Below are 12,436 nucleotides of genomic sequence, written 5' to 3' on the forward strand. Positions count from 1 at the left end.
TAAAGCATAAATGGCAAAAACCAGTCAGGAACTAAAAAAATAAAATACAAAAGAGAACAAAATGTAAATTACAAAGAAGGTTTTGGATTTGGTAGTTAAATTTTATTAAAAAGGGTATTAATCCAAGAGTATTGTGAATATTATGAATACTACTTCCAAAAACAATAGAAATCCCTATAATTTTCACTGGTAGAAAATTCTAAAAAATCCTCATAGGACTCATATAATGCTAATAAAATGGTAAAAAATTCAATTCTACGAGCAATAGGATTTCCTAATATGTGGGCTTTTTATAAGAGTATTACTATATTTCCTCCAAAAGTATTGATGATCTTACTTGTATCTTACTGTATGTTTGTATAAGCAGCAATCTTACGATATGTATCTTACTTTGATTTAAACAATTATTCACTGATTTAATGGGGAAATAATATAAAATTTATTGAAATTGAAGTACCATAGATGAGATAAGTGTACAAACTATAAAGGCTTTGAATAAATTAGCCTTAACAGCCTTAAGACTGTGGAAAAGTAAAGTCTCAAGACATCTATTAAGCCAAATCTTCTTAGAGTCCATTATAGTTGAAAAATATGGAGCTAAAACTTAACTAGAACTAGATAGTTCTAGTCTTTTTATTAATTGCCCACATTACGCACAATTAATGAACCAGTTCTCCATCGAAAATACAGTTTAAATAAAAGTATCTCAAACCCTACTAGGCACACGAACATAATGAAAAGATTAAAAGCTAAAACCAGTTATTCACATGATTTTGTTTTCTTAATTAAAACAATTATTGATGACCTTCGTTGAGGTTTCATTCACAAAAATAATGACTACCAAAAAGGTCTTATGAATTAGCGATAAATAGGGTTTACGAAAGGGAACTTTAAAGATAAATCTAAAGTTCTAGGAATAATTATAGCCAATCCTGATTTCTCACAAAGTGTGTCGCCAGGATACCCTTGAAATAATGATACCCTCTACCTCAAGAGTACCTCTCTAAAAAAAACATTTAATTTTGAGCACGCAAAGTTGTTGACTTTGAAATACGGTGTGTAACATATACCAAAAAATAAATAAACGTTACCACTCAGTTACCAGGTATAAGAGCAAAAGTGCCTCAAAGATGTGTGAAGTCTCGACTCTCAACCATCACGATTAAATTGTTAAAAAATAATACAAAAATCAAGGCAAAATTGTGTATAAAATTAAAGTTGGAAGAACTCTTGGGGCTCTCCGCTCTTTTGGGTTGAAATGTGTGCTGCTCCTCCACACCGTCTCCTCCACCGCTGTTGTCAAGTGCAAAGACCTTTCGCGTGCCATACGGAAAGCCAAAACGAAAATAAACTAATAAAAATAAAGCTAAACACGGGGCACACAGGAAAAGTATAGGTGTAAGTACATTTGTATATACATATATTTGAAGAAATAAAAGGGAATGGGCGTGGCGTTGCTGATTCCAGAAAGGTACTCTATCCAGCATGTTTATCTTTTCCAAAATAAATAATTATCGGTTTGGGGAATTGACTTTTGAAAGTGGTTATATGGTATATGTATAACTAGCTATATAGATAGTCATTTTCGGTTTCTTTCTGTTGTTGGCTTGGATCGCTTTCTGTTTGCAAAATTAAACAAAAAAGTGCAGCCCTGCTGAGAAATGCGTTTATTGCGCTTTTCAACAACAGCCGAAGACTTTGTTGCCTGCCGTGCATATTTATTTTGCTTTCTTGCCTTTCTCCCCAAAGAGAATGGTTTATATATCCAAAGTACAAAACCAGATACCTAAAAAAGGTTTAAAATTAAATAAATAATTCTTAAACCTTTAAAATATTAGTCATCTTTTGGATATTACCAAATTTTTGAAGCTTGTGATTTGAATCTTAAGCATAGGATTCTAACTAACTAAAAGTTACTCGTTGCAAGCCACCAGAGAAGTTTAAATGTTAAACTAAGTCACGTGACTTGCATTTCTACAAAAACATCACAAATAAATTACAAGAATTGTTGCTGCCTTTCTTTTAATTCTCTAACTTTGTTGCAGTTGCCATTGTTGATGTTGTTATTGTTGCATTTCGTGTTTATTGGATTTGGTCACGCCCTCTAACTATTACCGCCCCACAACTTAAACTGTTGTGTCTTCCGTCGCCAAGTTGGATTTTCTCCTCTGCACTGCCGTTGTTGCAACATTTCCGGCGCCTTCGTCCGGCAATTGCCAGCTTGTCCGTCTGTCCGTTTGTCCGCTCTGTCCACTTGTCTGTCCGCTGAGTCCCTGAAGTCCCCTGAGTACAATAACTCAATCCGTTTTGGCCAAGGTGTCGAGAAGAGCCTGTCGTTGTCTCTGTCTCGATTGCCATCTTCAAGTCTCTACGAAAGCAAATGTTTATTGCATAATTCGAGCCTTCTTGGGCTTTAAATCTGCAGCTATTTTTCAATAAAATGTTTGTAACTTTACTCTCCCCAAAGCCTTAATTTATTTAAATCGATAACAGCCCCCTTCCCCAAGGTGTTAAATTAATATTGGTTACTTTTCAAATTGGATTACCATTTACCATTTGTGAATATATATAATTGTAGATATAGAAAAGCCGTGCCCTTATCGGGTGGCGAATGTCATCCGTCGTTGTCTAGCGCCACGCCCCTTTTGGCTAAAAGCCAGAGAGCCTAATCAGTCAGCGAGTTCGTTTCAGTTTCAGTTCAGACGCAATGCAATCAAGCGTGAAATAGACCGATGGGGGGAAAATGCAGGGAAAATAGGGGCAAAAAAACACAAAAAAAAAGTAACCTAAAGGTGGGGGCACCATGTTCGGTCAAAGGCAAACAAAAACACACACACATCGCATATATAATTGAAACCGGAAAATATTTATTTTCATGTAAATTCCCTCCAAAAAAAAAACGAGGACTGAGGAACATAACCGGTGGGTAGGTAGGGGCCTGTAGTCCAGATAGCATAAAATTTGTACACCCCCTCCGACTACCCAACCACTATATATAGTCTATATAGAAGGCAACCCTCTTCTGGCTGTGAATCTGCTCACTTTACAGTTCTGTGTTCTTCTGGTGGGGTTTAAAAAATACGTGAAATGCATACAGAAAACAATTGTCAGTTTTGAACAAAAAAAACAAGCCCCAATGAATGAATGAAATGAAAGAAAAAGCGAAAAATCAACTGCAGTCAGCACAGTAGAGCTCCATAGGAGGGGTAAAACCGCAAAATACGTTTTTATCTATGGAGCTCCAGACCCCCAACAACACTCTGGAAAATAGCAACTGAGGCAAAAACCAACGTTTGGCTGCTTTGTTTGGGATTTAGATCGGGAGTCTACACTTAAAAAAATACTAAATACCTTCAAAACAATGATTACCCCACAATGCTTTCAAAACTGAAAGGTCTGAGGTCTGAGGTGGTGGTGGACATTTTCGAAAGGCATCGGAGTTGAGCCAACAAGGCCTTGATTTCTTAAACCTTTGAATTATAATTTTCCGATTAATATGCAAAGCTAACACAGTAATGTCTCTGATTTTTTACTGTGTAGGTTTTTGTTATTATTGCCATCATTATCTAATAGCAGCAGTAACAAGAAGAGTATGTCTGAAACGTGTTCCCACTTATCTATCTGTTACTGTGTTGGGGTACGTGGGAAGTGAAATAAATGCAACTATTAGAATATTTTTAAATAAAAAGTATCTTTTATTAGCATTATTAGTGTTGGAACATTAATTTGATTATTATTATTCATTATTTTGGTAGCACGATCTATTCAAATGACTGACTCAAGATATTTCTTATCTAAAGAAGACTAGTACTAGTACTGATTGATTTGGGGTATAGTCAGGTTTTTATAACAAAAGCTTGTTTATCAAAGTTATCTTTATATAGGTAGCTCTGCCAATAACTAACAAACTCAAAGCAGTTGTAATTATATCATTTATAAGATATGTACAAACATCAAGAGCAACAGTCATTAGAAACAAACTCAATCATTAACCGGTTGGGTCTGAAATGAAGCTGAATGGATCTTAGAGAAAGAGATCTTAGAGATCTTAAATCAGTTCCTGTCTTAGAGCCATAAATCATAATTTTCATGGCATTTGAAAGAGAAAAGAATCGGCACATAATCCAAAAAGAATCAAAAAATGTGAGTAATCTACAAGATACTTTTAAAGAGTAATTAAGACCAATTAATTGAAATACACCAATTAGTTTAATGGTTTATATCACCCATCTAAAGATAAGGATAATCTAAAGATAAATACCCCATTTTAGGCCACACTTTTCACACCTAAAGAGCCCTTAACCCAAAAGAGAGAAACTTTAACCCTTTTTATGCCCTTTTGTGTTTTTTTTTTTGTCATTTACCATTTCCTGTGTGAGTGCAACATCCTCGGCGGATCGGGCTTCCAACATAAAGTCTTGCAGTAATTTCATCATTGGACAGGCTGGGCGAAAGAGCGAGAGGCAAGATCGGAAAGAACACACGGATCCAGTGCGCGCGACAAAGAGAGCAGCCAGCCGGCGGCCAAGAGGGCGAGAGCGGGTCAGAAAGGGACGAGGCGAGAGAAACACGTTACACTGGCTTTTAGCCGCCTGCCTGCCTGCCTGCTGATTCTTCTTCTTCTTCTTTCTCTTATTGTGGGGACACACGGTACGTAGTACGCGGTGTCTGTATATATATATCAGATATATATTTTTCGGTGTTCGGTATATACCGAGATTAATGATTTATTCACAATTTCAATATTGATTTCAAACTTTCGATATGTACAAATCAGCTGCGCTTTTCACACGCACACACAACAACATTTACATACATACATACAATATTTATATATTTAATTATATATATACAACTATGTACAAAAGACACACACACTGGAGCGCTAATTCGTTGCCTTAAAGCATTTTTTTTTATTTTCTGTAATTGTTTTGCGGGGCGCTTGGTAAATTTTCACTTGTTGGTTTTTTTTGGAGGGGGGCTGTTTTTTGTTGTTGTTGTTGTCGGCAAGAAACACAAAAAACGTGCTCAACGATCGGCAAAATACACACGAATCTGCTCATTTATTTAATTCCATGCAGACGAGTCAACTGTTGCGGCCAAACTGAAAATTCTACGCTCCCCAGTGGAATAATGTTCGCGAAAAAAAAAATATATCTCGCTGAGGTAGGCACACCTACGTTGGTGTGAATAGTTACACTTGGTGAAGAAAGCAAAGCACATACAAAACACCTTTCCGGTAATGTCTTGAAGAATCAGAATATAATAATACAAGAGCCAAAATACCAAAAAAGAATAAAAGTTAGGGTTATTTTGATAATAATAATCCCTATATTAATGAGCACAATTGTTAGGAGAGTAAGAGAGAGCGAGGTGGCCCCAAGCACTAACAAGTATCAGTGAGCGAGGGCAAGCGAGAGGGAGAGAGCGAGCAGCTGTTGTCTGACAATAACATAATCAGCAACAATTTATGCTGCCCAGAAGAGCGAGTTGAGGCGCTAATGAGGGGGGCCGGTGGCGGCATCTTCTCCGGTCTGGTCTCCCCCCCCTTGAAAGCAGGCCGTCTCTCACCAACCGCACACGTGCAAGCTCGGCATTCTATCTGTCGTCTGCCTCTGTTTGTGTTTGCTAAGCCGCATTTGGCATAGATTTTTTTTACGTAATGTCGGAGAGAGCGCCAAAAAAGAGAGCAGTCGAGCTTAAAAGCCGACTTAGTCGGGGGCTCTTTCTCTCTTGCTCTCTTTTGCTCTCTCTGGTTGTGTCAGGTTAAGTGAGAGACAGCGATCATGATTTGCAAACACAAGCTCCTCAAGCAGCTGTTTGATTACAAGGAGGAACCAAGGAGTTTCTTAAACCGAAGATTGAATACCTTGAAACTAAAAAAAAGTAGTTTCATAAAAAAGTTAATAATTTGAGTTTTCAGCTCCAATCAGGACGAGCATATGATGTTTGTTTATAAAAAACATTCCCCAACAAACCTTCTAGATTAAGAATTTCCTTCAAAAGTAAACCAAGTTTAAGATACATTTCCAGATACACAACCAGATACAATATCTAAATGCCTCCATTCATACCCTCTAATGTCTTAACCTCCGAGTAATCAAATTGCCCGCGACAGTTGCCAGCAATTAAAATCGTTTGGAGAGCTAAACAGTAATGGAAAATTAAATTGTCAAACAATTTGCCGTTGCATTTGAAATGCTTTATTTAATTAATGCAAATGAGCGTGATCGGGGCGAGATAGCCATAGATGAAAAGAGCCATGAGTGACGCATACGGAGCAGCTGCCGACTCTGCTCAGCTGACCACCCGGCTGAGATAATCGAGAAAAACGTGCCAAAAGACAGATAAATAATAAAAGCAACAACCTCACAAGTGAGAACTGAAGCTTAAGAGATACAAAGAGAGAAAGAGAGAGATAGAGAGAAACTAAACCAGGTCTAGCCGGCAATGCAAATCAATCAAAGCCGATGAAGTTTGCGCCACTTGGGGTGCTGCATCTTCTACAGTGTGGAGTCGATATCAAGTCATCTTCTTAAATTCTTAAATTCCATTTATTTAAATTAAAATTGGTTTAGAAATACTTTATAACAATTATTGCATTGGTGCATCATATTAAGTCTTCACTGTATATCTAGAAACTCACAATTTCAGTCATTACCATCAAAGCAGAGCGTCTTGGAAGCTGGAAAATTGCAAACATTTCAGCTAATTGGCGAACATCAGCAGAGAGAGAGAAAGAAACAAGAGACAAGGATGGACGACTCTGTCGGCTTGGCATTTGTTCAATTAGAACGTAGATTGGGGCGAAAGGAGGGGCGGTAAATAGGGGGAGTGGCAGGGTGTCTGCTGCAGAGGTAATAAGCGTAGAAACAAGAAGTTAGTGTGAAATGAAAAGCCAGCCAGGCAATAAAAAAAAATAGAAAAATTAACAGAATAGAATCTTTCAGATATTCAGATACTTTGTATCTTTAAACTACTAATGCAACCACTAATTTACTAAGGAAATAATCAAATTTGTTGACCTTTTTTTTTGATTCTTGAAGCAATCTTAGGCCCTACAACAACAACAAAGAGCATAAAAAAAGAGGACAAACAACAAAAAAACAATTAAAAACGCTTGAAAAAGCTTCTTAACAGAGATGTTCCAATTAGGAAACCCATTATCCAACCAGAAAACTCGAGCGAAATGGGGGGAAAAGCTGCGCTCAAAATCAGATGCCCCACACAGACACACACACACACACAGATAAATCATTACGCGCAGAAAGGCAAAAAAAAAACAGGGGTGGAGGTGGGGACACTGGGAGGGGACTGCAAGCAGAGACAACATGAAAGAATCGCAAGTAATAAGAACACTGCACAGAAGAAGAACCAGAAGAAACGGAGAAAGGAAGAACCAGAATGCGCCACATGCAGGGCAACAACAAAAAACAATAAGCAAGCTCGGCAACAACAACAATACAATGGAAAAGAGGAAGAAACATCGTCGTTGCACCTCTTTTTCCCCCAAAAAGCCCCATGCCCCAACCCCTTTTGTTGCCCACTCATCTGCTCCCCCTCCCCCTTCCCTTTCAATTCCATTCCGTTTCGTTCCGCCCGGCAGTTAAGCGCAAATCAATGACCTACGACATCAACAAGAGCGCGTCAAAAACACGCAGTAGTGGGGAGAAAAAAAAACATAGAGAGCCGAACCCAGCAGATAGCAGATAGTTTCTGAAAGCCAGAAGAACCGAAAGGTACTAGAGGGAGAGTAAGAGGGAGAGAGCACGTGGCTGCAGGTGGAGTGCAGGGTGAGACTAATGGGGATGGGGGGGAAGTTTGGCGAATTGCGGTAGTTGCCGTTGTCTCCGATTCATATCCTATACACCTACTACTACAAATAGATTCCAATACAGTGAATACTAGGTACAAGAGAATTCTACAAGGTCTTCAAATATTTATTTTCTTTTTCATATTATGTATGGGGCATAATTATTACTATTATTGATAGTTTTACTATAATTTATATCATAAATAAATAAATACCTTAATCGAATGTCTTCTGTCATCTCTAACGGGCATAAGAAAAAAGTAGAGTAACAATTCCAGACGCCACAGGAGACGAGGACGAAGGGTCAGAGGGGCCCAACAACAAGGGCAGAAAACTCAATAACACAAACTTTTGCCAAAGCTCTCTTTTGGCACGACTTCTTCAGTGTGCCGCCCCCCTCCCTACCACCATCCCTTCCACAAAAGCGGGGAAATTGTGCAGGAACGTACGAAAGTTTCTTTTTTGTTGTCGTCCTCCTGGTAGTCCTGGTCCTTGTGCTTTCTTTTTGCCCCTCTTCGCCCATGTCTATCGCATAAATGCAATAAATATTTTCCTCCAACAGGATGTGGTGGAAAGAGTATTCAGAGTTCTTAAAATCAACATTTCAGCTTAAAAATACATAATCGATTGCAAGTCCGCAAAACACTTTCCACAAAGGAAGTGAAAAAGGAAATTGCAGGGCAGAGGTCTTAACTGAACTAGCAGGTCTGGCGATTGAAATTCTTTAATTAAAATTGCTTTTCCTTTAAACAATTGTGACATAACGAGGAACTTCTTCGCCGCTCATTACATACTTTCTGCTGCTGGAATTCTTTCATTTATAAATAACAGCTAGTAGTAGTTTCTGGCTAAAATACCTGGTAGCTAGTAGCAGTCTCAGGCAGACAGGTGAGGAGATATAAAGAGGTGGTGCGTGTCGGTGTGCATGCTGGTGGAGACGTTTGTGTGGCATGTGCAATGTTCTGGCTTTATAAGGTTGAAAAATTGCAACCGGAATGGGATCTATGTATCTGGGCCCCGCCTCTCGTTCTTCTAGTCCCCCTAGCCTAGTCTTACCACATTTATCTCCATTAGTAGCAAAGCAAAGACACGATTAAAGAAAGAAGAACAAAGAACCAGAAGAAATAATGGTCGCAGAAGCTAAAGACTCATTTCCCACGAAACGAACTTCAATCATCTATTCAAAGGCGAAAAATGTATCTCAATAATACTATATTTTAATTTCTTAAAAGAAGAAAAGTTTGACAATGAAAATGGAAAAGTTTTAGGCCAAAAAGAATCATAAAACCCTAACAAGGACGAGGGTTATTGATTAACCTCCTAGCAAGAAAATAACATCAAAGTAGAATGGTTAAAGTTTTACCGTTATTTTGGCATAAACTCGGCATTTAAACCTAAGAGCCCTAAGAGCCGATTAGGGCCACTTTACAATAATATTTTGGTAACCTTTCTCAATCGATTTATTATCTAATTGGCGCCCATACTCCAGTCCTTTCTATAAATGACCGCTTTGAAGAATTATGAGTCACTTATGTATCTAATTGGCGCCCAACTCAAGTCCTTCCTATAAATGACCGTTTTGAAGAAATATGAGTCACCTTAAATATAGTTCATAACCTTCCAAGCTAGCTATCCTTCCAAAAGTATCTAAAACCTTAAACATTAAAGCCTAAAACTTATAAATGTCATCTTACCGCTGCATTCCTGTTGGCAGCCGCCACCACCGAGTTGTTCATATATTGATTTTGGGGCGGCATCATTGCCGCTCCCATGGGCACCGTCGTTTGGCCGCCCATGTAGACAAAGTCCTGCGGTCCACCGGCGCCCGGCGGTCCCAGCGGCGGCGGCTTCGGCATTCCGCCATTCATGCCCGGATGCATGCCTCCACCATGATGATCGTACATGCTGCCGCCCCCCGATTGGGTGTAGGACGACATGTGGCCCAGGGCAGCTGCGTGGCTGAGCAAGTTCGAGTTGTACTGTCCGGGATGTTGTTGTTGCTGCTGCTGTTGCTGTTGGTGTTGGATGCCCAGACCGTTGCCGTTTCCCAGGCCATTGCCTCCGCCCATCATGTGATGGGGATGCCCCTGATTCTGGGCCTGTTGCTGCTGCTGTTGTGGGTGAGGCGGCTGTTGCTGGTGCTGTTGATGTTGCTGCTGTTGTTGAGCGGCAACTGCAGCTGCTGCCTGTGACATCATATGGTTGTGCTTGGCCACCGCCGCTGCCTGCTGCATGGCTGCCATATTAGCGGCTGCTGCCGCCATCGAGGGATGGTGTAGACCTCCATTCGTGCCAGATCCACCGTTATTTCCTCCCCCACCACCAGCTCCTCCGCCATTGCCGCCCATGCTGCCTAATCCACTGCCCATTCCGATGGTTCCAATGGCTCCGGGTCCACCATTACTGCCATTACCAGGCGGGCCACCAGGAGCTGCGTTGACGGGGTTCATAGGCGGATTATACTTCCATTTGTCGGGGTTCTGGAGTGAAGAAAGTAGAAAGTAAAACCGTTAGATGTTAGTAAGTTTCAATGCCAAACTGTAATCTGTTTATGCAACCAGAATTTTGGCACCCGACGACTGCGACCCTGCGACCTTTGAAGGTCAACAGAATAGCCAATTAGGAATACTTACATCAATGCCATGGCCATCGTCGCCGCAGGCCCAACGCGTTTGCTGTTGCTTCTGAGCGAAGTGGGCCGCAAATTCGGCGGCAGCTGCATCATGCAAGTTGGATCCGACGGCACCCACACCTGGACCACCACCGCCAACGCCCACACCCACTCCCCCGGGGGAGGGACGCTGCTGGAAGACATAGCCTACGGCGGCGGCAGCAGCGGCACCTGCTGCATCGGCGGCATCCTGCGATACGCCACCTCGAGATCCTACCACAATGCCATCCGAACCCACGCCAACGCCGACGCCACCGCGTCCATTCCGATCATCGTTTCCACCCAAAAACTTCATGTGTTGTTGTTGCTGCTGCTGCTGTTGTTGTTGCTGTTGTTGGTGTTGCTGATGAAGTTGCTGGAAGTAGGGCGGTGGAGGACCGTAATGTTGGGGCTGCTGTTGGATCTGATGTTGCTGATAAATTGGCGGCTGCTGTTGCTGGTGCTGCTGCTGCTGGTGTTGGTGATGCTGCGGCGACGGCGTCGATATCGCAATAGTGGGCGCGTTAAGGAGCTCAATTTTGGCGGCTTTTCCTAGCTATCGCAGCTGATTATTTTTGCGCGTATTGCCAACTTTAGTAGTTAAGTTTAGACACTGCTTGAACACCACATAACATCAATAACTTCACGACGACGTCACGAGTACTATTCACAAATCGAATTCTCTTCTCAAAATATATATTACACCCCGTTTTTTATTGCGGTGTTTGTTGTTGTTAAAGAGAAACCACACTTTTTGCTTAATATATTTAACATTAATTTACAGGACTTGCTGGTAACATTCGTACATTTTCTCAAAAAAATTGAATTTGATCGATTTGGGGGGTGTATTATTGGATTTCCTTGTTGTTGTTGGTATTTTTCTTTCTTTTTTTATATTTTTTTTTTACATAAATTTACACAAAAAATTATGAATAATATTTTACACAGTTGCACAGTCGTTTTAGTTTCGTTTTTTTATACTTTTGGTTGACTTAATTGAACTGAACTTTATTATTATTTTAATAATTACGTATAAGAATTGGTTAAAACTTGAATTTATTTTTACACAGATTAAATTTTGAGAATTGTGGTTGTTGTATTTCCGTTGTGTTTTAATGCGATTGTTTATTAATTATAATTAAGATGATTTTAATTTACACGTCGTTTTAATGATGAAAATATACACAAACTGCAAAGATAAAGAGGAATATAAAATTAGATTAGATTTATGATCGATTTTATGAGACCCTCATCCCACTGTGCGAAGAAAACTTTGAGCTGGTCATGGTAGAGAATCCGATAACAGGCAACGCCAGCACAAGGGGCGTTTAAGTATAAAAACATAACAAATTCGTCCAGAAAACTGAAAGACCAGCAAGACAAATACTTGCCATGATTTTCTCATTACGAAAACAATAAACAAAGTCTATATGGGGGTGGGGTGGGGGTACACAGGAGCCAAAAGAAGCCGAAAGTCTATACAAGTCCAAACAAGAACAACGCGAAGCTGAATCATGCGCGAAAAATACGGTAAATGTAGACAACTTTCTAGTTAATCCCGAATATTCAGATACACTTACTTGGTAATGTTTTTTCTTTGATGTTAAAACAATAAATTTAAAACTATTTATTCAGGTTTGTTAAAATAAATGATATTGTGAAATGTGACAGAATCGTCAAGGATATATTTTTAAAAGAAATTTTGATTTTTATCCTAAATGGGTCATTATAATCTGAGAGAAAATAATCTTCAAGAATAAGACCATCTAGAATCTAGATAATTTATCATTCAGATTGATGATCGAGTAGATATGTACTTATAGTATGTATATATTGGATGAATTGCAAACTTCTGGACAGAATTATAACACCCCCCGGCAAAGCGAAACAAAAAAGCTAAATAAGAGGAGCATGGGGTTGAGAGTGAGTGGCGGCGACAAGAGGGGGAGGTTTAAAATGGAAAAACACATAAA

General features: G+C 39.8%; 1 protein-coding gene across 9 annotated transcripts in view; it reads right to left on the bottom strand.

The window, feature by feature from the left end:
- The window catches only part of pum (pumilio), a 161,911-nt gene that overhangs the window by 147,310 nt on the left and 2,165 nt on the right, over positions 1-12,436 (bottom strand). For 6 of the 9 annotated variants that reach the window (XM_017233053.3, XM_043212490.2, XM_070281753.1 and 3 more), the window contains exons 2-3: positions 10,447-11,652; positions 9,508-10,293 (exon numbers count right to left, since the gene is read on the bottom strand). In XM_017233053.3, the coding sequence (XP_017088542.2) occupies positions 9,508-10,293; positions 10,447-10,779 (1,119 nt within the window). In that variant the 5' untranslated portion in view covers positions 10,780-11,652. Of the gene's footprint in view, positions 1-4,364; positions 4,471-9,507; positions 10,294-10,446; positions 11,653-12,043; positions 12,165-12,436 lie in introns of those variants that run through there. The other 3 variants (XM_070281751.1, XM_070281754.1, XM_017233055.3) reach the window with 3 other exon arrangements.

This window comes from Drosophila bipectinata, chromosome 3R, assembly GCF_030179905.1.
Source record: "Drosophila bipectinata strain 14024-0381.07 chromosome 3R, DbipHiC1v2, whole genome shotgun sequence".
Classification (NCBI taxonomy): domain Eukaryota; kingdom Metazoa; phylum Arthropoda; class Insecta; order Diptera; family Drosophilidae; genus Drosophila; species Drosophila bipectinata.